The sequence below is a fragment of the Neurospora tetraspora genome (genome assembly GCF_033439725.1).
Source record: "Neurospora tetraspora strain CBS 560.94 chromosome Unknown B0H65scaffold_1, whole genome shotgun sequence".
Lineage (NCBI taxonomy): Eukaryota > Fungi > Ascomycota > Sordariomycetes > Sordariales > Sordariaceae > Neurospora > Neurospora tetraspora.
In genome coordinates this window covers 4,443,899-4,466,427 of record NW_026944383.1, presented here as the reverse complement: position 1 = coordinate 4,466,427, position 22,529 = coordinate 4,443,899, and the positions used below count along the sequence as shown (strand labels likewise).

The window sequence follows — 22,529 nt, the reverse complement described above, 5'->3', positions numbered from 1 at the left end:
GCACCGCCAGTCGTCGTCCCGCCCACGGGCCTCCAAATTCTCGAATCCGACTGAACCAAAGCGTGGCCATCCCACATGCACTTTGAACTCCGTCTTCAATCTTTCCCGCTGCAACCCAAACTCTGGACTTTTGGATCCACGTCCACACTTTTCCAGACAAGGAAACGACCTCCATCAGCCCAAATAACCCGCGCGCCTTCATCCTCGTGAAGCTCGCGCCTGTTATTTGATTGATTGCCTGTCTCCTTGGGACAGCAGAGAGTTAAACCAGAGCTGCAGCGCGAACGGGATTGTGGTCCGTCGTCGAACTAACCTTGTAGGGTACGGTACTGATAGATATCTTCATTCATCCCTTATACGCGCCGCACGACGGGAATCCCTACGCTCGCGTTCATCTGATCTCTCTAAGTCACCGCTTGACCGATCATACAAAAGACGCGACTTGCCAATCGCCTCTTGCGACTATCGACCAAGAAGTGGAAGAAGGAGGCGAAGCCCTTATTGTTGGCTGGGCCTTCTCTTCCGCGAACAAGGAGCTATCGTGAGTTGGACGGTCGCAGTGGCCAACAACCACAAAGGAGGAAAAAGCCTTCCTTCCCCCGCGCCCCAACAGCAATCTTGTGTCGACGTTGAGAAATGCGGCTCGATTGCTAGCGCAATCCCAGACAAAGTCCACATACCTGCCTCCAGGCATCTTCCGTCGTCATGTCTCAATACCCTCCCTACCCGGGACCATACAACGGCTACGGCCAGTATCAAGGCCAACCACCTCCCCAGCCGCCTCCCCAACCGCCATACGGATATCAGCATCCCCCGAACTTTTCAGTCCCTCCTCCTAGCACAGCTCCTCCTCCGTACAACGCCGCACCATTGTACCAACTCCCGGGGCAGCCTGGATTCGGTATGGATACCAATCGCAACATTTCGCAAGGCGCGTTTGACTACAACTCGATGCAAATCCCGGGTCTTGGGATTGGTGGCCCGCCTGCCACGAGCACGCCCTTTGGCGTCCCACCTATTCCCAGTCCTTGGGGTCACCCACCGCCGTCTTTCCAAAACCATCAGCCGCCGCCCATGATGCCTCAGCAACCGGCGCAGCCCCCTGCGCCTCGTGCCTTTGGCCGATACTCTGGTCCAAGCCAACCTGCTGCTGCTGGACCTTCATCGAACGGCCCTGTGAACCGCCCCGCCAATCTCCCGCCAAAGCTTCCCCCCAAACCGCCTGCTCGCGTCACGAAGGAGATCGAGATAGAAGAAGGGGAGTTGAGTGAGGGTCAGTTCGAGGACCTGTATGAGCCCGCCCCCGCCCCTCCCATCACTGTCAACACCAACGTAAAGAAAGCTCCGAAGCCCGCTCCGGCTCCTGTCGAGAGCCAGCCCACGAGCGCAGTCGATACTCCGGATGCGAACTTCTACGGAAATGATGAAGACGAGGGAGAAGTAACGGCAAAGGATGGACAAGGTGCTGTGCCTGGTTCGGCGCGTGAACGATCCGGTTCCTACTCACCCTTCCTCTCACCAAGGGAGCTGCAATCTGGAAACCCAACTCCGCAAAATGGCGATAGGAGCATGCCAGGTAGGGCCTCCGTTTGTTTGTCCTTCTTTTTCAAATGCAACAAGCTGATAGGTCTCAGCACCACAATCTGTCCCTGACCGAACAAAAGCGATCGGCAATGCTCATGGACGAGCGCCTCTTGTTCCTGGTCTTCAATTTGCCTCATCCTCCTTCAGCACCTCTGCGACACCCAAAATTGCCGAACAAGCGGCACCTGCACCCCAAACTGCTCCGGGTAGCTCGTCTGCGCCAAAAACATTACAAACGGTTCAAAAGGAAGCTCAGCTTGCCATCTTGCGTCTGCTACCCCTGGGCGTCAAATATCAGAATTATATAGAAGAGGGTATTGACGAGAAGGTGGTCAACAAGCTTTACAACAACCTTCATCTCGATATTCCGAAGCCGGCATCGGAGGCTGCGACTACAACTGCCTCTACGCAAAAGGCCGCCCCAGAAAAGGTGTCTAGCCCCGTACCCACCTCGCCGCAGACCACAAAGGTACAACAGCAACAACCGACACCTGTTGTTGCTGAGACAGTTTCCACAACTGAGCAACCAGGCAAAGAAGAAAGTCGCAAAGACCGTATTGCGCGGTTAATGGCCGCAAAGGCCGAGAAGGCTGCAAAGCCCCCGACTGTCCCTGCTCCGAAACCACCCTCTGCGCCCGCCCCAAAAACGGCATCTGCTCCTGTGGCGATGGCACAACCGAGCCCCGTATTTGCCGAAGCAAAGGTAGCGCCAGCGGCAGTGCAAGAAAAGCCGGCTGGCGACGCTGCCGCGCCTAAACCCAAACTGGGGCCCAAGGAGCTCTTGTTACAGCAAAAAATTGCAGCACTGCAAAAGTCTCGAGAAGCGCAGAAGCAGGGGCAGGCAAACGTCAAACCACAAGCCGCAACCCCAGGTCTTGCTGACAAGGCTACAAGTACTCCCATTCCTAAATCTGCGGCTCCAGCTCGTTTGAAAAATGGCATACCACAACCTCAAGCCCAGGCCAATGTACCCACGGCCATGTCGACAATTCCCGGCCTTCACTTCTCTGGAACCCCGAATGTCCAGCCTGCGCTACCTGCGAACCCGCGAAAAAGGCCAGTGGCTGCTGATTTTGTAGAGTATTCCTCAGCAGCAGCCAGTCTGCCTAAACGACCTTTCGGTCAAATCCGGAAGGAGACCTCCCTGGTCATTGATGTGACTGACGGCTCGGACGACGAGGATATGGACATTGATATGGACATGGAATCTCCTACTGATGTCCCACAGTCAACACAGACGGCTAATGGGAGCTTCCAGCGCGGCGGGCCATTGCGTGATTTCCCACCTTTGACAGACACCTTGCCGCCGCGTCAGTTTTCAAGCCCCGTCCCCGTTTCGCAGGCATCGAACCCACCTGCAACAGCGCAGAATATCAGAAGACGAGAGACGGAACTCGACGTCAAAGAACGGATGATTCAGGAAATGCGCAGGAAGATTGCTGAGGCTGAGGCCAAGAGGAAGGCCAGGAAGCCTTCCGCGGGTTCACAAACGCCTACACAGCCTGAGCAGACGCCGGAGTTGAAGGATGATGGAGGATTCAGACTGCCCACTACTCGACAGTCCGTTTCGACGAGCAGTGCGGGTCTATCTTCAGTCACAACCCCCGTACGGCCCGCTTCGGCAGCGCCTGTTCTTAGCTCGCCAAGCCTTCCGGAGCCTACAAAGCCGAGTCAAGCTGCAAAGGCGGCCCTGGAAGCCAAGATGAACAGACTGAGGCAGCTGCGAGAGGAACAAGCTCGCTTGGAAGCCGAGATCAATGGGTTGTCCGAGGAACCCGAGCAACCTGACACCAACACTATGGAAGTTCCCGCGCAGTCGAACGGTTCAGATATGGACACCACTTCCGGTAAGTCCTGTCCGCGATGATTGTATTTGGAGCATTATTCCCAGGACAAGTGTCATGTTACATGGTACTGTGCTCGAAGCTATATCTAACAAATCGGCGGGTGAAACTTCAGTATCTGCCCATCCTACTATTGAATCACAAAACGATTCAGATGCCTCCAAGCTTGAGATATTATCGGCGCCTTCAAAGTCCATGAAAGAGAGCAGCACCGTCGTAGGTGTGGATGATAAATCTTCCGGGTCGTCCTCCATCCCGGTCCCGGCTGCCGATGTCCAAGAGGAAACGGTTGCTGCAGAGACCGCTGAACAAGATGATCAAACATCCGCCATGTCACTTGATGAAGGCGAAGAGTTGGAGTTGGACCAAAGCGACCGGCCCACAGATGTTTCTGAGGGCATCCCGACATCACAGCTGGCCGACGAAGCTGGCGGTGGTGACTCTGAAGTTCAACGCGAGAACACGCCTGTCAAGCTTGATGAAACATCGCCAATGGACATCGACTCACCTCCGTCCAGCCCGACTTCCCTTGAGTCCTCTCCCGAGGACAAGTCGCCCTTACCAGACCAGATCTCGGTTGTTGCTCAGCCTCGTGAAGCTGCCCAGGAGCTAGAGGAGGAACCTGCAAGAGATGTAAACGTCGTTTCTCCTGAGGTCCCTGACCTTGTTCAGTTAACCAGATCACAGGAGACTCACGAGACGACGACAGCCAAGACAGGCTCGTTCAGACCTTACGAAAGCCCGTTGCGCTACTTCCATGCGTTTCGATTCCACCCGAGCTACCGGGACACTGTTTCCGGTGGTCTCCGATCTCTAACCTACAGTAACAGGATAAATCCGTCCATACCTCTCTGCCCGTCAGAGATTGCTGGTGAACAATGCGACGAGACGTGCGAATTCCAGCACATCAAATCTATTGTTGCTCCTGGTAAGTCCCCTCAAAACTTGTGGTAGGCTGCTAACATCAGACCTCCTTCCCTCCCCCCTCCCAGCGCGCTGACTCCTTCCCCTCTACCTACCAGACGATGCCATCCTCTTGGAGCTCGGCAAAGCCGACGAATTCGAAGGCGAGCAAAAGACCCGGTTCATCGATGGTCTTCGCAAGCTCCTTCACGAATTCCGTGCAAAGAAGGTCAGAGACTTCGAAGCTATTGCTCGCGGCATCATCGAGTACCGCACTCGCTTCCTGGGGGATAGGTCAAAGGTGCTTCCGTTGGAAGGGGTAACCCTTTGATCCATCCCCTTTTTGCCGTTCCGGGCACTTTTTGTCCCCATCAGCTTTAATCCCATCATAAACATTGTGGCTTTTCACTGCCCACCATTCCGGCCGTAGATATTTCACTTCGACCCTATCTTGCTTTGAAGAAGCATCCACATTCCATTTTTTTCCTTCCAGCGTGTTTTCCTTCCAGCATTTTTGACACGGGGTTGGGTTCATGGGGCCCGTTCTTCTCTCATTTGCTCTTTGCATGGCCCGCTTCTCTGGATCGGCTATAATGGGAGCCGACCCTGTGTTTGCACGCACCATGGCACAGTTGAGAGGTTCGAGCGGCGTTTGAGCAGCATTTTCAAGAGGAGGGCATTTTAGGAGTATTATACCCCCTTCTTTCCTAGTGGGATCAACTTCCCTGTGGAATTCAGGACTTCAGGCCGTTGCCGTCCCTGTCATGCCCAAAAGAGTGTGTGGAACAACAAAATAGGGGTTAGAGAGAAAAAGTGGATAGAAAGGATGGGGGTTGCGGCATTGAGAGAAGATTCGTTGTCAGAGTTATGTTACGTCCGTCCGCCTTAAGGCCTTGAAGCGACACCAGTCCGTTGAAGTCTAGATTTGCGGCAGTGAGTGAAGCTGACGAGGTCTGAGAACGAGGACTCGTCCCATGGAATAAAATGAATTTTCATCTTAACTCGGAACCCTTGATATTACTCATCGCTATGATATAAACCGTGCTGCGCTTCTCTCTATCTGCGCAACATTTGTGCCTGTAAACAAAGTAACTTAATCCCACCATCGCCATCATCGAAACACCACCTCCCTCAAGCCTCAAGCTCAGTCAAACCTCAAGGCAAACTCCTCCCACTCCTCGTCGCCTTCCCCACCTCACTCTGCGTCGTATCCTCCGCATACCTCTTATACGCTTCCACATACTGTTCATCTTCGCTCCACGTCTTCTTGACACTCTCCCTCTCCGTCACCGCCTCATACCACTCCTCCCACCTCTTCCAGATCTCCTCATCCTCCTCACTTCCCCTCTGGCCTGCAGGAGGGATACCGACTCCGCCGGGTTTATAATGATCAATCAGAAACAACCGCTTAGCCCAGGGTGCTAGCATGATGTCTACTAAACTGAACTTGTCGCCGAGGAAGAATGGTCCCGCCGACTTGGATCCCTCCGAAGAGGAAGAGGAAGAGGAGAGCATCATTTCTTTTGCAAAGGATTTGAGGTGTCCGTGAAACTCGGCCCGGATTTCTTCAATGGTGTAAGGTTTGTCGGGGGTGTGCTGGATAAACCGATAAAAAGCGGGAACTATCCTCGACGAAATATGGTCGATCCAGAGCCGGCATCGAGCCCTTTCGTAGGCGTCGTCGTCTTGCGGGAGGAGTCGTTCGCCGTATTGGGAAGGGTCGGAATAAGCTTCGTCCAAATACTCGCAGAGCACCAGACTTTCGTATAACGGCTTCGCTTCCTTCACTTTCCCGGTCTTGGGGTCGGTAGAGGTTGGGACGGCCAAAGTCGGGACAAGTCCGCGTGGGTTGAGAGCGAGAAACTCGGGCGCTTTGTGGTAAGGGTTGATCTCGATGTATTGGTGCGGAATGTTCTTCTCGGCGAGGGTGATCCAGACTCGTTGCACGAAGGGACAGAACCACCCGCCGTAGAGCTTGAGGGGGTGTGGGGAGGAGTGGGAGGAGGCGAAGAGCGCGGCGGCGCCGGTGGGCGAGCCTTGGAGGGAGGTGTCGACGGTGGCAGGTTTGGAGGAGGAGGACATGGTGCGCTGGTGTTGAATCTGGATGGGGAGGGGTCGATTGCTGGTGAGGCTGACGAGAGGGGAGCTTCTTCTGATGGACGAGGTGAAAGTAAGTTGTGGGAGCTTGGATAGCGTTGGCGAACGGAGGGTGAGGCTCATGGAGGTAGGTCAGTGCGGTGAGGAGGGTACAGAGCTTGGGGTTCCTGGTATTTGATGGTTGTTGATTTAGGAGGGGATATGGGCAGCATCTAAAACGAAAAGGATGGGCTGTCTATGACGTGATTGGAGTTGGGGATTCGCGAGGAGAAGAGGGGGGGGTTGAGGGGAAGGTGGGGGTTGATCAACACTCCCCCGTAACTCCTAACCCTAACCCCGCATCTGAATGATACAGTGTTCTAAAGGGGACTTGTTTACTGTTTACACCTTCACAACCCGTCATGATGTTCAGAGGCACAACACCAGATTCTTGTTCATAACTTCATTTCATTCATTAGATCATACCCAATCGGAACTTCTTGGGACCATACTTAGAGCCATGACCCTGTCCTGATTCAGGACCCCTGGTGAGACCCTGGCACGAACCTCCAGCAGCATGCAGTCCCGGGATAGCGAGACCGTGCTCGGGCTCGGGAAGGGGGGCGGTCTTGTTGGCGCGTGGGACGCGGGTAGTCTAGGATTTTGTGTTGGTCTTTTGTCAAGAGGCAGATAATAGAGGCTTGATAAAGTAACACTTACAGGCTCCTGACCGGCGCCGTGGATGATGTCGTGGCCAAGCTCGATGTAATTGTCAGAAGAACCGTCTCCTTGGCGAGGCATGTTGATGGATGTGTTTGTGTGTGGTTGGTGTGTGTGTTTGTGTGATGAGTTGATGTGATGGCTTTAGCTGTGCCTTTGATGCGTTTTTTTGATTGGTTTGCTTGTGATTGATGTGGTTAATGATGATGGAGAGAAAGAGATGTGCTTGAACGAGGAGATGACGGGAATGCTCTATTTGAAGACATCTGAACTTCAGTGATCACGCACGTCATTGTCTGGATTGTCATGTCCTGAGCGTCATACTGTGGGGAATTATGTAACTCAACCCCAATACGCTTTGACCTGGAGTCTTGGATCTCCAACTCAGACTGGATTCCATTGTTGTTCGTTGATCTTCATTGTCGACTTCGGTTCTTGGAGTATGAAATGCCCTGGATGCAGTACAGACGGCAGTCCGGCAGATAAGGACACCTGACCCACAGCTAGCGGAATGGATCAGGAACGCCCCGCAAACTGCCCTCCGCTCTGCGGCTAGGCTCCCGATTCAGGCCGTCTCAGGGTTCCATCGGTTGACGTCAGCCTGGGGCTTAAGACCATTGATTGAAGCTGGAGCCAAGGCCGGACACCCGACCCGCTTGCACTGCCGAGCTCCCATGCCTCCCGTCGACAACTCCAGACGCGACACGGGTCTGAGACATTACCAACGACTTCACAGCCGCAATTTCTAGTCGTATCGGGATTGGATCGCGCAACCGCCGTGCTTCTGCCTCGTTGTCCCTAAAAACTCACAGGCTCACAGCAGTTCGGTCAGACGGCGGCCTCGGCGTCGGCACCCCGCGCGCAGTCGCACACCGCCCGACAGAGGATTGCATAAAACATGCGAGGATGGATCGCCGTTTTGTTCATCATGCCAATCTTTCTTGCAGCGCTCTATCAGAGTAGAAACAACATCCCGCTTTTCCGTCGCTGGCCGTCATCGTCTCCAGTTGTATTGCTAAACTCCCTGATTTCTCCCTTCAACATCCGGATCTATCGTACCATGTCGACCTTCAACCACCCGGACTACGCGGTGCCCGTGACCTTGCCCGAGGGTCTTACCCAGGAGCAGCTTCTTGGTTTTCATCCTTTCCGTGTAAGACGAGGACTCTCCTAACTATTTTCATCCCATGTAGAGATACATACTGACAGGACCGGTCTCTGCACAGTCTTGGATATCCACGCTTGAGAACTCCCTTAGCCTGCAAGCTCGGAATCGTTCGCACCCCTTCCACCAGGATCCCTATGTGCTCCGCTCCGTGACGGTTCAGTCATTTGACCTCTTCGGCGGCAAAAGGCTTGGCTTACTCAAGCTCCTCGCAGAAGTGACCAACAGTGCCGGAGAGAAGCTCCCCGGATCAATCTTCCTTCGAGGGCCAAGCGTCGCCATGCTTGTGATCCTGATCCCCGACGATGCACCCGCCGATACCGATGAGCGATATGTCTTACTCACCGTGCAGCCACGGATACCTGCCGGTAGCCTGGAGTTTGTTGAGTTGCCCGCAGGCATGGTAGACCAAGAGGGCCAGTTTGTCGGGACCGCTGCAATGGAAATCGAGGAAGAACTCGGCTTGAAGATTCCCACTTCGGAGCTGAAGTGCCTGAGCGAGATGGCAGACATGTCCCCAAAGAGTGATAACGGCAAGATCCAGGATGGTAACCTACCACAAGCCATGTACCCTTCTGCCGGGGGCTGCGACGAATACATCCCCATCTACATGCACGAGAGACGCGTGCCACGGGACACGCTCAGTGACTGGACGGGTCGACTTACGGGGCTACGTGAGCACGGTGAGAGGATATCCCTTAAGCTGATCAAGATGCAGGATCTTTGGCGCGAGGGTGCCAGAGACGCCAAGAGTCTTGCGGCGGTAGCCTTGTGGGAAGGCTTGCGAAGGGAAGGAAAGCTCTGATTCAACCCACGAGTGGGCGGCATACGTGTTGCCAGATTTCCTTAAGAATAACGCTCAACGGCAATGTCCGCAACTCTCATCTTCATTCCTTCTACGGCCTGGTTACAGTCCGTATTTCTTCGCAATTTGAATACCCTTAGCGAAACTGGCCAGGCGAGCATCAAGCGCATACCCCTGAGCCTCCCATTTGACACATTCGTCCCACAAATCGGCGAGCTTAACGTGGAAGACCTCGATGAATTCGTTCTCTTCGAGCTCGGGTTTCAAGTTCTGGTTCTCCGGCAGGCTCATATCCACGCTGACCTCGACTACTTTGAAATTCGTGTTACAGAATCCGGGATCTGTCAACCTGTTAGCGTGCGAGAACCAGACAACGGAGACGAACCCTTTACATACCATTAAACATAATCGGCGACGTCGTCAAGGCTTGCGCAACATAACCTGTCTCTTCCTTGAGCTCCCGGACAGCTGCCTGTTCGGCCGTTTCCCCTTTATCCACCAAACCAGCAGGAAGCTCTATGCAAATCTTATCAAGAGGTGGACGATATTGCTTCTCGAGAAGAATCTCGCGGCCTACAAGGCAAAGAAGAGTTAAACTCGGCATAAGCCATGACGAACTCCACTACGAGCGGAAGAGACCCACCAGTGTCCTTTTCCAGGATAGCAATGACGCTTACACCATCAAAATCGCTGCCCTTGGGACGAGTGGTCCGCTCCGCGTGTTCCCATGTCCGGGTGACGCCGTCCTGGCCGATGTAGGTTGTCCTGTGAAGAAACGCTAAGTATCATGACCGCAAAGGCATGCAAGATACCGTAAACAGCGTCTGTGTTACTCTTGTACCAGCTGAACAAAGACTCACTTGACTAGTCTCTTCCACTCGGCCTCACTGTTGGACTATCCTTGATGGTCAGCATCGACCTGCTTGGTCAAGGGCATCAATCAACTCACTAAGAGCTCGGTAGAAATGACTCTTGCTTTGCCTTGCGACATTCTTCAAGTTGTTCAGCACCGGTAAACACTAGCGGGTTCTTCGGGTCCGTCTGATAAAAGCAGCTGAGCAAAGTGGATGAACCTCTGCGTTACCCCAGGGCCGCTTGGAAAGTTGGAGATGGTGGCGGCGCGGGGGATAAGCGAAGCGGATGGCGGTTGGTGCCGTGTCATCAGTGGGGCTTGCCCCTGAAACATCCATCCACAGCCGGCGGGGAGCGCCCTCAGTACTTGACCAGGGTGCATGACCCGACCCGACCCGACCAACCAACGGGCACCGTAACACGATCAATCGTCGGTAGAGCTGATCCAATCACATTATCCCGGGAAGGACTTCTTTGCTCATTTCTAACCATATCTATTAACAATTCCATGATAATTTCTCATACGAGATGTGGAACAGCATCTGTGTGATAAGTTGGCTGTCTCGGAGCGAGACGTATCAGAAACCCAACGGGCATCGGGGGTTTACGCATCGATATTAACTCGGGAAAGTCTGGAATGAGTACGATTCGCTGTCTACCAACTGGGTAAGGTAAGTCCATCCTACGTGATGCTCACATAGGGTACAATTCCGCGACCAGTCTGACTCTCATCACCTTTTACAATCACGCTTAGAGCACATAACAAATCCCATGATAGGGCAGCTCATGGCCCACCTTACCCACCTTTGAGGCGCCTCTCGGAACAAACAACAGATAGGCGGCGCCTCTACCCTTTCTTATCGCGCCTATTTACCGCACGTACCTGCAACACATGATGCCGTGATTCGGAAGCTCATGTTTGAAGGGACGAGGTGTGTAGGGCAAAGCCTGTCGAGTGTTTCTTATTCGTATCCATGTGGTTGCTGACACTTCCACTTTACGCCTTGAATTACCAGATTCGAGCCGAATGACGGAATGTGGCTGTTAGCCATGTACAACCGGAGAACCTGGAAGCTTTCACTCTGACTCTTCATCCTCGACAGCGACTGGCTCAAGAACTTCATGCCTGCCGGGCTCAGTGCTGCTCTTTTAGTGCCCAATGAGCAACACCAGACTGGATGCTTGTTCACAGCTGTGTAACCATGGGTGAGACAGCGTTGAGATACACCACGTGGATACCCACTGATCCAAAGGAATGATGGGAATGGGTGTTATGGACGGACTCACTGCCAAAGTTGTCTGCCCAGGCCCCACCATCCACAGATCACCCTCTTCGTCAAGTACAAATTCTGCTTGTGCTGGATGTTAACTTCGCATGCGCGGACTTGATCTCGCGCGGGTTATGACTAGGCTCATCCCGTTCCTCCAGTCGTTCATCCCAGCACTGATCTCGATAAGTGTCAGATGAACTCGAGTCCAAGTTAAGAAGGCTGAAACACCATACTCAGCGGTCCTAGGAAGATGCCAAGTGTCTTAGATCCTGTCATTCACGTTGAAGTGCTGGGCCAAAGGCACAGGATCTTACCTCAAACAGGACGACCCAATAGTCACGAAGATCCCTGGGGCGAGTGAGGCGCAAAATAGGCGCAAGTTGTCCCAGTCCCACTATCCTTGCCACAAAATACCATTACCTCTACAATCTCCTCTGTTCTCTCTAACCTTGCCTTACTCTCACCGAGAGCAAGGCTCATCAAAAGTTTCATCACTTATACGGTTCACGACCCATACACCGCCGTGTCATTTATCTCTATCTCAAGGTACTGCATACACATCCCTTTTGCGTATGCTGTGCCTCAAACCGTGGGTCCCTAACACCACACCCTTTTGGGCGGCCACATCCAGAGTGGTATCCCGAACCTTGATTCGATCACTCGTTATCTGCCACTTATTGCCCTACACGACGGATCCGAGGTTGATTAGGGTGCAGTGTGAACATAGGATACCCTATCACGAGTACGACGCCTTGTCCCAGGTCATTGCTCACGGTACCATACCACTCAAAGTTCTGGTCACCGTGCCCGAAACTCAAGCTTTTCAGTAGGTATGCATGCAGTCTGATGTTGTTCCCCCAGTGCTCTTAAAATGATCCTTTTATCCCCCTGCTTAACCTATTCTCTGCCATATCCGAGTTCCTGGAACGTCAAGTAGAATCAGAGTTTACTGACTAACCTATGCCGTCTCCTCCATACTTGATCTCGCTACTAGCTACTTCAAATGGCTTCATACAGAGATTTTGAAGAGGAAGGACTGGTACTAGGTCAGCAACGAGCTTCTTCACCTTCATCTTTTTCCACAAATGAATCCACCCCCTTGTTACAATCCCCCGTTCCAGAACTCAGCTACGCCGTCATCGACATCAATCCCCGGATTACTTACACCGCACGTGGAAGAGCAGATACCATTGCCACGTCGTCTACCGATACCGCCGTCGACTCCAATGCCAACAACGCCTACGATGCAGACCAGGAACAGTATAACTCCCTGCTTGAGGCGCGAAGAAAGCATCTAAAGCCCAAGATCATCCCGCTATGTCTCGGCGCCATGTTCCTCCTGGAGCTCAGCGTTGCGCTCAGTGTGCCACCGACTAACGCTGTGGAGGAGAGCATAATTTGTCGCAACTTGCATCCGGACGTTGTCTCGGGATTCGCAAACAACACGGCGAGCTTACTGCTAAGCGATAATCCGGTATGCAAGGAGGAAGATGTCCAGAGTTACTTGGCAATGTTGCAGGGGTGGCAGGCCACCTTTGACTGCATCCCAAGCATTCTCATGACAGTACCGTTTGGCATATTGTCCGATAAATGGGGCCGAAGACCGGTGCTTGCGCTGGCGATGTCGGGGGCTATGTTGCAGATGTTTGCGTTGGCTACTATTCGTAGGTCTGATCCGCGGTTTTGGTGGTGGAATGGTGGTAGACTTACAACTGAGCGCATCGCAGTATTTTTGCCGAATATCTTTCCGATATGGACAGTTTGGCTTACCTCTTCGTTCCTTCTGTGAGTCCAAGTATTGGCCTGAAGAAACAAACATCCTCGTCTAACTCGAGTCAACAAACCAGAATTGGCGGAGGCGGTGGCATCATCGCAGCCATGCTCTACACCTTCATATCCGATATCGTCCCCATCGCCGAACGAGCTACCCTCTTCTTCCAAATGCACGCTACTTACCTCACAGCGCGCATGATCTCCGGGCCCATAGCCGGTTCGCTCATGGTCAAAAGCCCATGGATTCCCCTCCTCCTCTCTCTGGGCCTCATAACCCTCGCAGCCGCCACCTCCCTCGTCTTCCCCGAAACTCAACACCTCAAAGCCCAAGCTTCGTCAACGAAACGGATTGACAACGACGATAATGTCCCAACCCGTTTTCCCACAGACGACGAAGAAATCGACAAACCCATGATACCCTCCTCCTCCCCATCACCCCCCTCCCCCCTTTCCCAACCTCAGCAGCAACCCATCACCATCACCACCCTCATCCAACGCCTCACCACCTCCCTCCTCTCCTTCTCCCACTTCCTCACCATCAACAAAAAAATCTGCATCCTCACCCTCGCCCTCGGCCTCGTCGTCATCGGCAAATACGCCCAAGCCCTGCTCCTTCAATACGCCACCAAGCGCTTCCACTACTCCTGGTCCGAAGCCTCTTACCTGCTGACCATCCCGCACTTTACTTCGCTGATTACCCTCCTCGTTATCCTGCCGTTTGTTTCCTCCCTTCTTCTCGGCACCTCCGCAAGAACAACACGATTCCGCCGCCTAACCCCCCTCCGCAAAGACCTCCACCTAGCCCGCGCCTCCTCCCTCCTCCTCACCTCCGGCTGCCTCCTCATCGCCCTCGCATCCACCCGCCTCTCCCTCACTGCGGGTATGATCCTCTTCGCCCTTGGAAGCGGATTGGGGTCAACCCTAAGGAGCTTGTTGAACGCGTTGGTGGACGAGGAGCACATGGGGCTTGTCAATAGCGTGGTCGGTTGGTTGGAGATGGTGGGGATCATGGTTGCTGGGCCGGTGTTGGCGGAGGGGATGAGTGAGGGGCTGAGGAGGGGGGGCGGGTGGGTGGGGTTGCCGTTTTGGATGGCGGGGGGACTGTTGGCGGGGGCGAGTGGGTTGGTTTGGGTTGTGAGGGTGGGGGATGGGAAGGGGGATGGGAAGGGGGATGGGAGGAGAGGTGGGGGAGAGGAAGGACGAGGGGAGGTGTAGAACTAGACGGGCCGGATAGGTAGGGTTCAAAGATATGGGGATTTGTCATGGTTGTGGCAAGGCGTGATGGTTCTCTGTCATTTTTGTGAGGGTTTGCCGATGATGATGTTGATATAGGGGAGAAATGGCGTTTAAGGACTGTTTATGATATATCCGCAGTGGCTGATTTAATGAGACCTCGGAGGTCGGGTGTTCTGCATGTTGTCGAGCATTGACGACTGATTTTGATCTGGATATTGTGAAAATAACAGGACTGTCTTCTTTTCGAACCCGTGATTCTAAAAAAAGTCTGAACCTCTCGTAGAGTTGGTTGAAGAACAGAAAATAGTGAAACGAAGGTGAAGAAGGAGCAAAAAGAAAATCGAAGCGAAGAATGATGAGAAAGAGATAAAAGGATTCTGAAGGGCAAAAGAAAACATACAACACCTGGGATTCGCTGGTCGTCACCGACCCAACTACTAGTCAGGCGATATGGTAGCTTATCTATCGGAGTCGAAAGGATATGAACCGGGTCTTTTAATCACGTGGTAGGGTCAAAAAACTGAACAACAACCTCCCGTATCCATATCGTTCGGACGGAGGCATTATAGTGAGTGGGGAGCCGGCGCTAAAAAGATGAATATAATTGGGCGGATTACGAGAAAAAAGTTGACCGTCCTGACACTGCGGCTAGCCCCGTTAACGTTTGTCAAAGCGCAATATCCGCGGTATGGGTATACTAGCACAATTCTCAGTCGCGGCCGTATAAGCTCCTCTTCCGGTAGCTGAACCTTGGACTTCAACGAAAGCATTTCTTTGGCAGTATGAACAGCTGCTTTATGTCTTGCTGTTGGTGCGATCGCCGCTTGGCGTCGGTTCCATGCACCCACAGGTCCCAAAGGAAATGAAAAGTAAGGCATCAATGCATTGTCCGCTCAAGGACACTGGTTATCGCAACGGCTTGGTTGTTGACAGCACTAGCAGCCTAGGCTCTACTGCAATTTGCAGATTTGCAGGTTTCACTCGGATTTACAGCCCTACCCGCGCCACGTCCCCATAAGTGGTGCAAGCTACCAGGCCACTGCTAGTACACTATTGCTACCCCTGTAGACCCCGTAACAGAAAGCCACGACCCTCGCCCAAGTCGAGTTATTGATTGGCGCCCTGAAGTCTCTAGGTCTAGAATGCCTAGCCTCAAAAAAGAAATGTCGTTTGGGTAATTAACATGTAATTGGGAGGGAGCCGCCAGCCATCCTACGCCTGACATGGTGAAACAGAAACAGACTCAACACGACGCCTCATGCTCCACCATAGCCTTGAGAAAACATAGTACTCTAGTTTCTTTTTATTTTGTCCTTGGAGGCAGGATAGAGGAATCTCTAGCATTTTTACAAACTCAATCCATTGATCGTCAACTGTATAGCATTCGCTGCCTCCAAGACAACACGATCATCCTCGAGTGCCTCATCTACGTCGCCTCGCTCAAGACCTTCGTTCCCTAAAGCTACGATGTCTCAACAACTGCACAATACGGAGGGTTGGGAAGACGATAAGGGCCAAGCGCAGTCTCGCCCTGCACCTCTGCAACAAATCTCCGCCGCCACCGCTATGTCCGCTACCCGTATGCCCGCTCCCGGGCTCCCAGCCGCTCCAGGTACCAGTTCCGCTGATGCAGAGACGTCCGCTGGCGTCCAAAGCCCGAAGCAGGTGGAAGTAGGCTTACTTCTTTTCTCCCTACGACATTCAGAATAACGCTAACACCTGTAAAGAATCTGTATTACAACGTTCCCCTGGCCCGTGGCCATATTCGCTTGCTTCAACTATTGCCGCATAAAAACGAGGACGCCGCAATACACTGTCGGCTCTTCTGCACCGCATTGGACTCAAAAGGCACTCGTCCGTACGAGGCCTTATCTTACGTATGGGGCTCTGAGGACAAGCCTTGTTCCATCTCTATAAACGGGTGCGACTTGCCCGTCGGAGAAAACCTTTACGCAGCGCTGTTACATCTTCGAGATCACTCCATTGAACGAACTATATGGATAGATGCCATTTGCATCAACCAAGGAGACAAAGAAGAAAAAGGACACCAAGTTCAATCTATGGCGAAGATCTACGCTAAAGCAAGTCGCGTAATTGTTTGGCTTGGAGAGGAGGCAGCCGGTAGCGACCAAGCGCTCGAAGAAATACGCATCGCAGCCGAGCCGTCTACAAGACGATTAGACGATAACGCGGGAATCCTTACACTGCTTCAACGACCATGGTTTCAGCGCATCTGGGTAAGGGAACTGATGTCAAAGTATTATGACTAAGGAAACTAACAGATTGATGCAGGTGCTTCAGGAAGTTGCCGCGGCTCGTCATATCCTGATCAAGTGTGGTTCTGCTGAGGTTGACGGATCTGCATTCTGCTTAGGCCTAGATGCATTGAACCTATCCAATGAACTCAGCGCAGACTTGCAGGCTCGAATCCTTTCGGTAACCTACCTCATAAGGGGCGCAATCTTCCGGCCCAAATACGTGACCAATCAGTCAGACAACTTTTCTCTTAACATACGCCCTCTAGGCGAACTGATAGAGATGTACCACACCCGCGAAGCTACGGATCGTCTCGATAAAGTATATGCCTTACTCGGTATGAGCTCTGATAATCCAACCGCAGCAGGATTATTCGCCGACTACGACATTTCGTGGAAACAACTCTTCAACAAACTCATCCACTTCCTCTTACCTGAATTGGTCTCTGTAGACCTTTCGGACGATAAGGAGATTGCCGTCATTAAGGGCAAGGGCTGCATTCTTGGCGAAGTGTCCTCGGTCAAGAGAAATGCTACTTGGGAAGACAGACAAGATGTGGCCATTACTTGGAATAATGCCCCCAGCTATATTTGCGTGAAGGAAGCATGGGGTTCTTCCTGGACTCTCCCGACCACGGTAAAATCCGTCCAAAAAGGAGATGTCGTCTGTCTTCTTCAAGGAGCATCGAGACCCACGATCCTCAGGCCATACAACGATCACTGGGCGGTTATAATGATTGCAGTTTCCCCAGCAGGCGATTCACAAGCTACGACCGGAGATATCAAACAATTGATAACAGTCTTTCCACACAATTTTCTACTTATCTGGGATTGGGATATAGATCCAAACAAGCAGCAAGATAAAAACAACTATGACTACTTTGCAAGCATTCCAGTACCAAAACATTCAAAGACAGGGTTGGAAGGTTGTCTAAATGCGGCGACTAGGATACGGAATGTCAGATTGGCATTACAAGAGGTGAAACAGTATGGAGTTGCAGTGAAGAATCTTCGGGAAGAAACGGCGGTTCTTGAAAGGGCATTGAGGAGCATGAGCGACCTAAAAAAGACTTGCCTAGGTCTCGAGGATTCAGAAAAGGAAGATGCAAAGGAAACAATGGTGAATCAACTTATTGAGGACAAGGGCCAATGGACGCTTCTATGCTTGGCGGTAGAAAACGGGCATGAGACGGTCGTAAAATTGCTTCTCGACACCGGCAAGGTCAACTTGCAGAGGGAGGAGCTACGGACGGCGCTGTGGCTTGCGGAGCAAAAAGGCTATAAAGCGATCGCTAAGATGCTTCTCGATACTGGCAAGGCTGACGCAGGTGCTAAGGATGAGAATGGACAGACAGCGCTGTATCAAGCGGCGATAACTGGGCATGAGGTAGTTGTTCAGCTACTTCTCGATACCGGCAAGGTTGATGCAGGTGCTAAGGATGAGAATGGACAGACAGCGCTGCATATGGCGGTAGAAAATAGGCAGGAAGCAGTTATTAAGTTGCTTCTCGATACTGGCAAGGTTGACGCAAATGTTCAAACTTGGGCTGGACGGACAGCGCTGCATATGGCGGTGGAGAATGGGTATGAGGCGGTTGTTAAGCTGCTTCTCGATATTGGCAAGGTTGACGCAGATCTTCAAGACCGGGATGGACAGACAACGCTGCATATGGCGGCGGAGAATGGGCATGAGGCGGTTGTTAAGTTGCTTCTCGATACTGGCAAGGTTGACGCAGATCCTAAGGATGGGGCTGGACGGACAGCGCTATATATGGCGGCAGCAAGTGGGCATAAGGCGGTTGTTAAGCTGCTTCTCGATACTGGCAAGGTTGACGTAGGTGCTCAGGGCCAGTATGGATGGACAGCGCTATATATGGCGGCAAAGAATGGGCATGAAGCGGTTGTTAAGCTGCTTCTCGATACTGGCAAGGTTGATGCAGATTCTCAGGATAGGGCTGGACGGACAGCGCTATATATAGCGGCAGCAAGTGGGCATGAAGCGATTGTTAAGCTGCTTCTCGATACTAGCAAGGTTGACGCAGATCCTAAGGATGAGGATGGATGGACAGCGCTATATAAGGCGGCAAGGAATGGGCATGAGGCGGTTGTTAAGCTGCTTCTCGATACCGGCAAGGTTGACGCAGATCCTAAGGATGGGGCTGGACGGACAGCGCTATATATGGCGGCAAGGAATGGGCATAAGGCGGTTGTTAAGCTGCTTCTCGATACTGGCAAGGTTGACGCGGATCCTAAGGATAAGAATGGATGGACAGCGCTATATATGGCGGCAGCAAGTGGGCATAAGGCGGTTGTTAAGCTGCTTCTTGATACTGGCAAGGTTGACGCAGATCCTAAGGATAAGAATGGATGGACAGCGCTGCATATGGCGGCAGCAAGTGGGCATGAGGCGGTTGTTAAGCTGCTTCTCGATACCGGCAAGGTTGACGCAGATCCTAAGGACTGGGCTGGATGGACAGCGCTGTATAGGGCGGCGGAGAATGGGCATGAAGCGGTTGTTAAGCTGCTTCTCGATACCGGCAAGGTTGACGCAGATCCTAAGGATGGGGATGGATGGACAGCGCTGTATATGGCGGCAAGGAATGGGCATAAGGCGGTTGTTAAGCTGCTTCTCGATACCGGCAAGGTTGACGCAGATCCTAAGGATAAGAATGGACGGACAGCGCTATATATGGCGGCAAAGAATGGGCATGAAGCGGTTGTTAAGCTGCTTCTCGATACTGGCAAGGTTGATGCAGATCCTAAGGACTGGGCTGGATGGACAGCGCTGTATATGGCGGCAAGGAATGGGCATGAGGCGGTTGTTAAGCTGCTTCTCGATACCGGCAAGGTTGACGCAGATCCTAAGGATGGGGATGGATGGACAGCGCTGGATATGGCGGCAAAGAATGGGCATGAAGCGGTTGTTAGGCTACTCAGGCTACTCAGCCTTGCATCCTAAGAGGCAGGCTTGGAGGGCAACTCCACCTCGAGTCAGCCTTTTACAATCTTTCCTCCTGCAAGAATTGATGTTGGTTTACTCCCCAATCTTTATTATTTACTCTCTATTGCTTTCTATCGTATTGAGAGTCTCCCTGGTCGTCGTACATCTCAACAGCAACGCTGAAGGGACCGCAATGGCAATATCACGTAGAATGTATTTGCAGCAGTCAAAAGTGACAGAACCTTCCCGTATATTCTAGCAGGCGCGGAGGGCTCTAGCAACAATGCTTCGCTTTGTACTCAAGCTTTCGGTCGATCTTTTCAGGTCCCAGATGGTCGATATTATGTCGTGGATGCGGGGTTTGACGTGTGGCAGGGAATCGTGGATTTGCAAGACTGGAGGAATGAAGAAAGGAGGCCTCGCCGTGCGAGGAGCCCGCCTTGAAGAAGTACCAAGTTGAAGAAATTACGGAAGTTGACTCTTCCCTTTCAGAATCTTTTGTCACTGACAATCTTCCCCGAGTCAGTCGTACCGCAGATGTTGAGTGTCTTTCTCCTTTGGAATCTTCTTATGCTAGTACAATTCGGAACGGTTCTCATACTTGGGCTACTTCAAGCCTTCGACTTTCAGCCTTCAACGCTCAAACTTATTTCTAGATTTTCCTAAACCGAAGAAACTCGAGGTTGAAAATGCCGCTTATAGTAAAATCGCGTTTCGGTCGGTCTCCGAGACACTTAGACACGCTCAATCTTTCAGCAATAGATGGCGAGGACCAATTGCGATGGAGAGCCTCTTCCGAGAATTCTAGCCACGGCTATAATCGATACTATCTCAACGGAATGACGCGCCGCCCGGCCCTTCCACGCTCCTGGGCAAAACTTCCTCTCGGTGCTCGGCGGTGCTATGACTGGTCGGTTCGAATGCATTATACGATGGTCACCTGCGTTTTGGTTTTATTGGTTGGGACCATCCAAAGTTATTTACCCTTGGCACTTGACAGGTCATACAATCGTAGGCCTTCTGCGTGTTTTCTTGTTTTACTTCCTTCCCTAGAATCTTCAGTCATTAATGGATTCGACTACCTCGCAATGAGCATTCGGGTTAACCTATTTACAAAGCTGCAGGCGTTTACTAGCGGGGTTTAGCGTTTGGGCTAGAATGTTCATTGGCGGGCATTAGATTTTACCGAGCGACGAATAGTCGGACCAATGAAGTAGGGCAAGGCAGGCAGATGAAGGAGGCAGGCTAATGCAGGCAGGTTACGGCAGGAAGATAAAGGAGGTAGGTCAAGGCAGACAAGTGAAAAGTCTACTCTAAGAAGCTCTGGATAATGATCGACCTGAATAATACTACCAAATTTGAAAGGATGCTTGCGACCAAATGGGCGCTCCGCAAATGCGACCAGCCTATACGGCATCTGAATATCATGGTGAGTCCGAAGAGGCTACTCGAAGAAGAAATCAAGTTCGATATTATTCGCGCTGGCCCCGGCGACCTGGTTATAACACGACCACGACAATATCACGCAGTTATCAATCAAACCCCGTCTCTTGCTATAGCAACCAATTTCACTTTGCTTAGTGAAGAAGCAATTCCGCGTGGATGGGTTGTTTGTCCAGAAGACGGGTTCTACGGTCTGTCCCATGGCAACCTCAAAAAGCTTTCCCATGGGCCCCTCGCCAAGAAACGGAAATCAAACGCCACCTTTCTGCTACACAGCAAAAGGCAGAATTTTGGTCAGTCTCGAGATATTAGCAATGTTGTCGGCAACAAAGATACTAAACGGAGAGACTATGAAGAAAACGAAAAGCAGGACGAGGAGGACCAAGAGCAGGACGAGGAGCAGGACCAAGGGCAAGACAAGTACCAAGAGCATGGTAACAACGAGAATAGCAATCAGAACAGCGACAATGACACTGACGCCGCTATCAGTGTCGGTTGCGGTGATGCCCAAATCAAAGTCGACAGCAACACGAAGGATACTAATACCGATACCGATATCGAATCAGGTCGTCAACTCGCAAGCCTAACGATAGACAATGGTGCGATCTTGCGATTCATGTCAATCGTATACGCTTGGGACAGTGCGGACGATACATTGAAAAGCTCGTTCGCCTCGAGAAAGCCTACGGACGAGTTGTCAACTGCTAGGCACTACGATAATCTACGACGAAAAGCACAAAATCTCAGTATTTTGTACACCGTTTTGGGCATGTCAGCCAGTTTTCGGCTTTCCAAAGTCATAAAAGAAAATGAAAATCGACATCGAGCAAGCAGAAGTTGTATATCAGCTGTGTTAGCAGGTCGTGGCATCGAAGACACTCCTAAAGCGCGGAAGGCATTCACGACGGAAATATCTGAGGCTCGGAAGATGATGAAGATGGTAGAAGGATACGATGGGCTTCTCTGCTTTTTACCCCTTGGGTTTGGTAGTGGGTTCACGTTAAGAGCTTTGAAGAGGTTTTCGAACAAAGGCCTCGAGACCTTCCGTGCCACCATTGCTTGGTATGAAAGCCTAATGTTGTTGAGTGAGGTGGGCAATGAGTTTCTACTTTCTGTTTGGGGTAAAGGAGAGTTCAAAGAAAGATTGTTCCAAAGGAGACAGCTTGGCGAACTGCAAAACCTACCTAACGAAGACCTCATTAAGTTTCTGACACCCATTCAGCCCGAGGATGGTATATAGGGTAGTCTTATAAGGCTGGACATTGCATTCAAAATAAGCAGTATCAACCGTAGCTGTATTATTTTTTTTTCTGCCAGTTTTTGTTCTTAATCAAGTCCCCCGTGGTATAGATAGCAGGACTCGGATCCCGAACACGCAAATCAGCACTGCGAATCTTGTACGATAGGTGCCATAAACACCATCGTGAACGCAATTGATCCATAGAATCGCGTAATGAAAAGATGCCAAGGACGTGCTTGGTTGTGGTCACCTTCTAGTAGAATAAATCCAACTCTGACAACTCAGACGTTCGCTTCGGAAGCCGATAGTCCGTTTATTGAAGTGTCGGGTGCTCCATAAGGTGTTGAATATTCCCCTTCTAACTCGTTTTATACGTAGGCACAAGAGAAAAGTTGGGACAGGTTCCTATTCCGGGCTGAGA

At 51.9% G+C, this 22,529-nt stretch overlaps 10 protein-coding genes across 10 annotated transcripts; 6 read left to right on the top strand and 4 right to left on the bottom strand.

Moving 5' to 3' along the window:
• The first annotated feature begins 350 nt into the window (after nucleotides 1-350).
• On the top strand, nucleotides 351-5,074 carry B0H65DRAFT_40989 (uncharacterized protein). The gene is made up of 4 exons (XM_062823827.1): nucleotides 351-1,576; nucleotides 1,635-3,431; nucleotides 3,544-4,356; nucleotides 4,451-5,074. Exons 1-4 carry the CDS (start codon nucleotides 706-708, stop codon nucleotides 4,660-4,662), a joined length of 3,693 nt encoding a protein of 1,230 aa, XP_062686629.1. The 5' UTR covers nucleotides 351-705; the 3' UTR covers nucleotides 4,663-5,074.
• Nucleotides 5,075-5,309: 235 nt separating this feature from the next.
• B0H65DRAFT_451338 (glutathione S-transferase) lies at nucleotides 5,310-6,683 on the bottom strand. The gene has a single exon (XM_062826047.1). It carries the CDS (start codon nucleotides 6,549-6,551, stop codon nucleotides 5,487-5,489), a length of 1,065 nt encoding a protein of 354 aa, XP_062686628.1. The 5' UTR covers nucleotides 6,552-6,683; the 3' UTR covers nucleotides 5,310-5,486.
• Nucleotides 6,684-6,780: 97 nt separating this feature from the next.
• On the bottom strand, nucleotides 6,781-7,379 carry B0H65DRAFT_451337 (uncharacterized protein). The gene has a single exon (XM_062826046.1). It carries the CDS (start codon nucleotides 7,206-7,208, stop codon nucleotides 6,888-6,890), a length of 321 nt encoding a protein of 106 aa, XP_062686627.1. The 5' UTR covers nucleotides 7,209-7,379; the 3' UTR covers nucleotides 6,781-6,887.
• A 201-nt stretch (nucleotides 7,380-7,580) lies between these two features.
• Nucleotides 7,581-9,215, top strand: B0H65DRAFT_40807 (uncharacterized protein). The gene is made up of 2 exons (XM_062823819.1): nucleotides 7,581-8,280; nucleotides 8,354-9,215. Exons 1-2 carry the CDS (start codon nucleotides 8,026-8,028, stop codon nucleotides 9,095-9,097), a joined length of 999 nt encoding a protein of 332 aa, XP_062686626.1. The 5' UTR covers nucleotides 7,581-8,025; the 3' UTR covers nucleotides 9,098-9,215.
• B0H65DRAFT_40829 (NUDIX hydrolase domain-like protein) lies at nucleotides 9,149-10,278 on the bottom strand. The gene is made up of 5 exons (XM_062823821.1): nucleotides 10,047-10,278; nucleotides 9,958-9,992; nucleotides 9,741-9,862; nucleotides 9,494-9,670; nucleotides 9,149-9,438 (listed from the first exon to the last, which is right to left on the bottom strand). The coding sequence occupies exons 1-5, from the start codon at nucleotides 10,086-10,088 to the stop codon at nucleotides 9,200-9,202; spliced, it is 615 nt and encodes a 204-aa protein (XP_062686625.1). The 5' UTR covers nucleotides 10,089-10,278; the 3' UTR covers nucleotides 9,149-9,199.
• Nucleotides 10,279-12,223: 1,945 nt separating this feature from the next.
• Nucleotides 12,224-14,181, top strand: B0H65DRAFT_563846 (major facilitator superfamily domain-containing protein; the record flags this gene model as incomplete). The annotated part of the gene is made up of 2 exons (XM_062830240.1): nucleotides 12,224-12,888; nucleotides 13,017-14,181. Coding segments are annotated over 2 exons (1,830 nt in total), but the record flags the coding sequence as incomplete, so codon positions are not given.
• A 1,371-nt stretch (nucleotides 14,182-15,552) lies between these two features.
• Nucleotides 15,553-17,945, top strand: B0H65DRAFT_484923 (heterokaryon incompatibility protein-domain-containing protein; the record flags this gene model as incomplete). The annotated part of the gene is made up of 3 exons (XM_062827677.1): nucleotides 15,553-15,894; nucleotides 15,957-16,466; nucleotides 16,522-17,945. Coding segments are annotated over exons 1-3 (2,130 nt in total), but the record flags the coding sequence as incomplete, so codon positions are not given.
• Nucleotides 17,946-18,578: 633 nt separating this feature from the next.
• Nucleotides 18,579-19,031, bottom strand: B0H65DRAFT_484920 (uncharacterized protein; the record flags this gene model as incomplete). The annotated part of the gene is made up of 1 exon (XM_062827676.1): nucleotides 18,579-19,031. A coding segment is annotated over one exon (453 nt), but the record flags the coding sequence as incomplete, so codon positions are not given.
• Nucleotides 19,032-20,000: 969 nt separating this feature from the next.
• B0H65DRAFT_40727 (uncharacterized protein) lies at nucleotides 20,001-20,764 on the top strand. The gene has a single exon (XM_062823813.1). It carries the CDS (start codon nucleotides 20,115-20,117, stop codon nucleotides 20,568-20,570), a length of 456 nt encoding a protein of 151 aa, XP_062686621.1. The 5' UTR covers nucleotides 20,001-20,114; the 3' UTR covers nucleotides 20,571-20,764.
• Nucleotides 20,765-21,241: 477 nt separating this feature from the next.
• On the top strand, nucleotides 21,242-21,542 carry B0H65DRAFT_451269 (uncharacterized protein; the record flags this gene model as incomplete). The annotated part of the gene is made up of 1 exon (XM_062826045.1): nucleotides 21,242-21,542. A coding segment is annotated over one exon (190 nt), but the record flags the coding sequence as incomplete, so codon positions are not given.
• Between the last annotated feature and the right edge of the window lie 987 nt (nucleotides 21,543-22,529).

Excerpts from the sequence above, each read along its gene's own strand:
- B0H65DRAFT_40807 (XM_062823819.1), top strand. The coding sequence starts at position 8,026 with ATGCGAGGATGGATCGCCGTTTTGTTCATCATGCCAATCTTTCTTGCA. Across the intron at positions 8,281-8,353 it reads TTGGTTTTCATCCTTTCCGT|TCTTGGATATCCACGCTTGA; the intron begins GTAAGACGAGGA and ends GTCTCTGCACAG.
- B0H65DRAFT_451337 (XM_062826046.1), bottom strand. The coding sequence starts at position 7,208 with ATGCCTCGCCAAGGAGACGGTTCTTCTGACAATTACATCGAGCTTGGC.
- B0H65DRAFT_40727 (XM_062823813.1), top strand. The coding sequence starts at position 20,115 with ATGCCGCTTATAGTAAAATCGCGTTTCGGTCGGTCTCCGAGACACTTA.
- B0H65DRAFT_40989 (XM_062823827.1), top strand. The coding sequence starts at position 706 with ATGTCTCAATACCCTCCCTACCCGGGACCATACAACGGCTACGGCCAG. Across the intron at positions 3,432-3,543 it reads AGATATGGACACCACTTCCG|TATCTGCCCATCCTACTATT; the intron begins GTAAGTCCTGTC and ends GTGAAACTTCAG. Across the intron at positions 4,357-4,450 it reads CAAATCTATTGTTGCTCCTG|ACGATGCCATCCTCTTGGAG; the intron begins GTAAGTCCCCTC and ends TCTACCTACCAG.
- B0H65DRAFT_451338 (XM_062826047.1), bottom strand. The coding sequence starts at position 6,551 with ATGAGCCTCACCCTCCGTTCGCCAACGCTATCCAAGCTCCCACAACTT.
- B0H65DRAFT_40829 (XM_062823821.1), bottom strand. The coding sequence starts at position 10,088 with ATGTCGCAAGGCAAAGCAAGAGTCATTTCTACCGAGCTCTTA. Across the intron at positions 9,863-9,957 it reads GAGTGGAAGAGACTAGTCAA|GACAACCTACATCGGCCAGG; the intron begins GTGAGTCTTTGT and ends GTTTCTTCACAG. Across the intron at positions 9,439-9,493 it reads GTCGCCGATTATGTTTAATG|ATCCCGGATTCTGTAACACG; the intron begins GTATGTAAAGGG and ends ACAGGTTGACAG.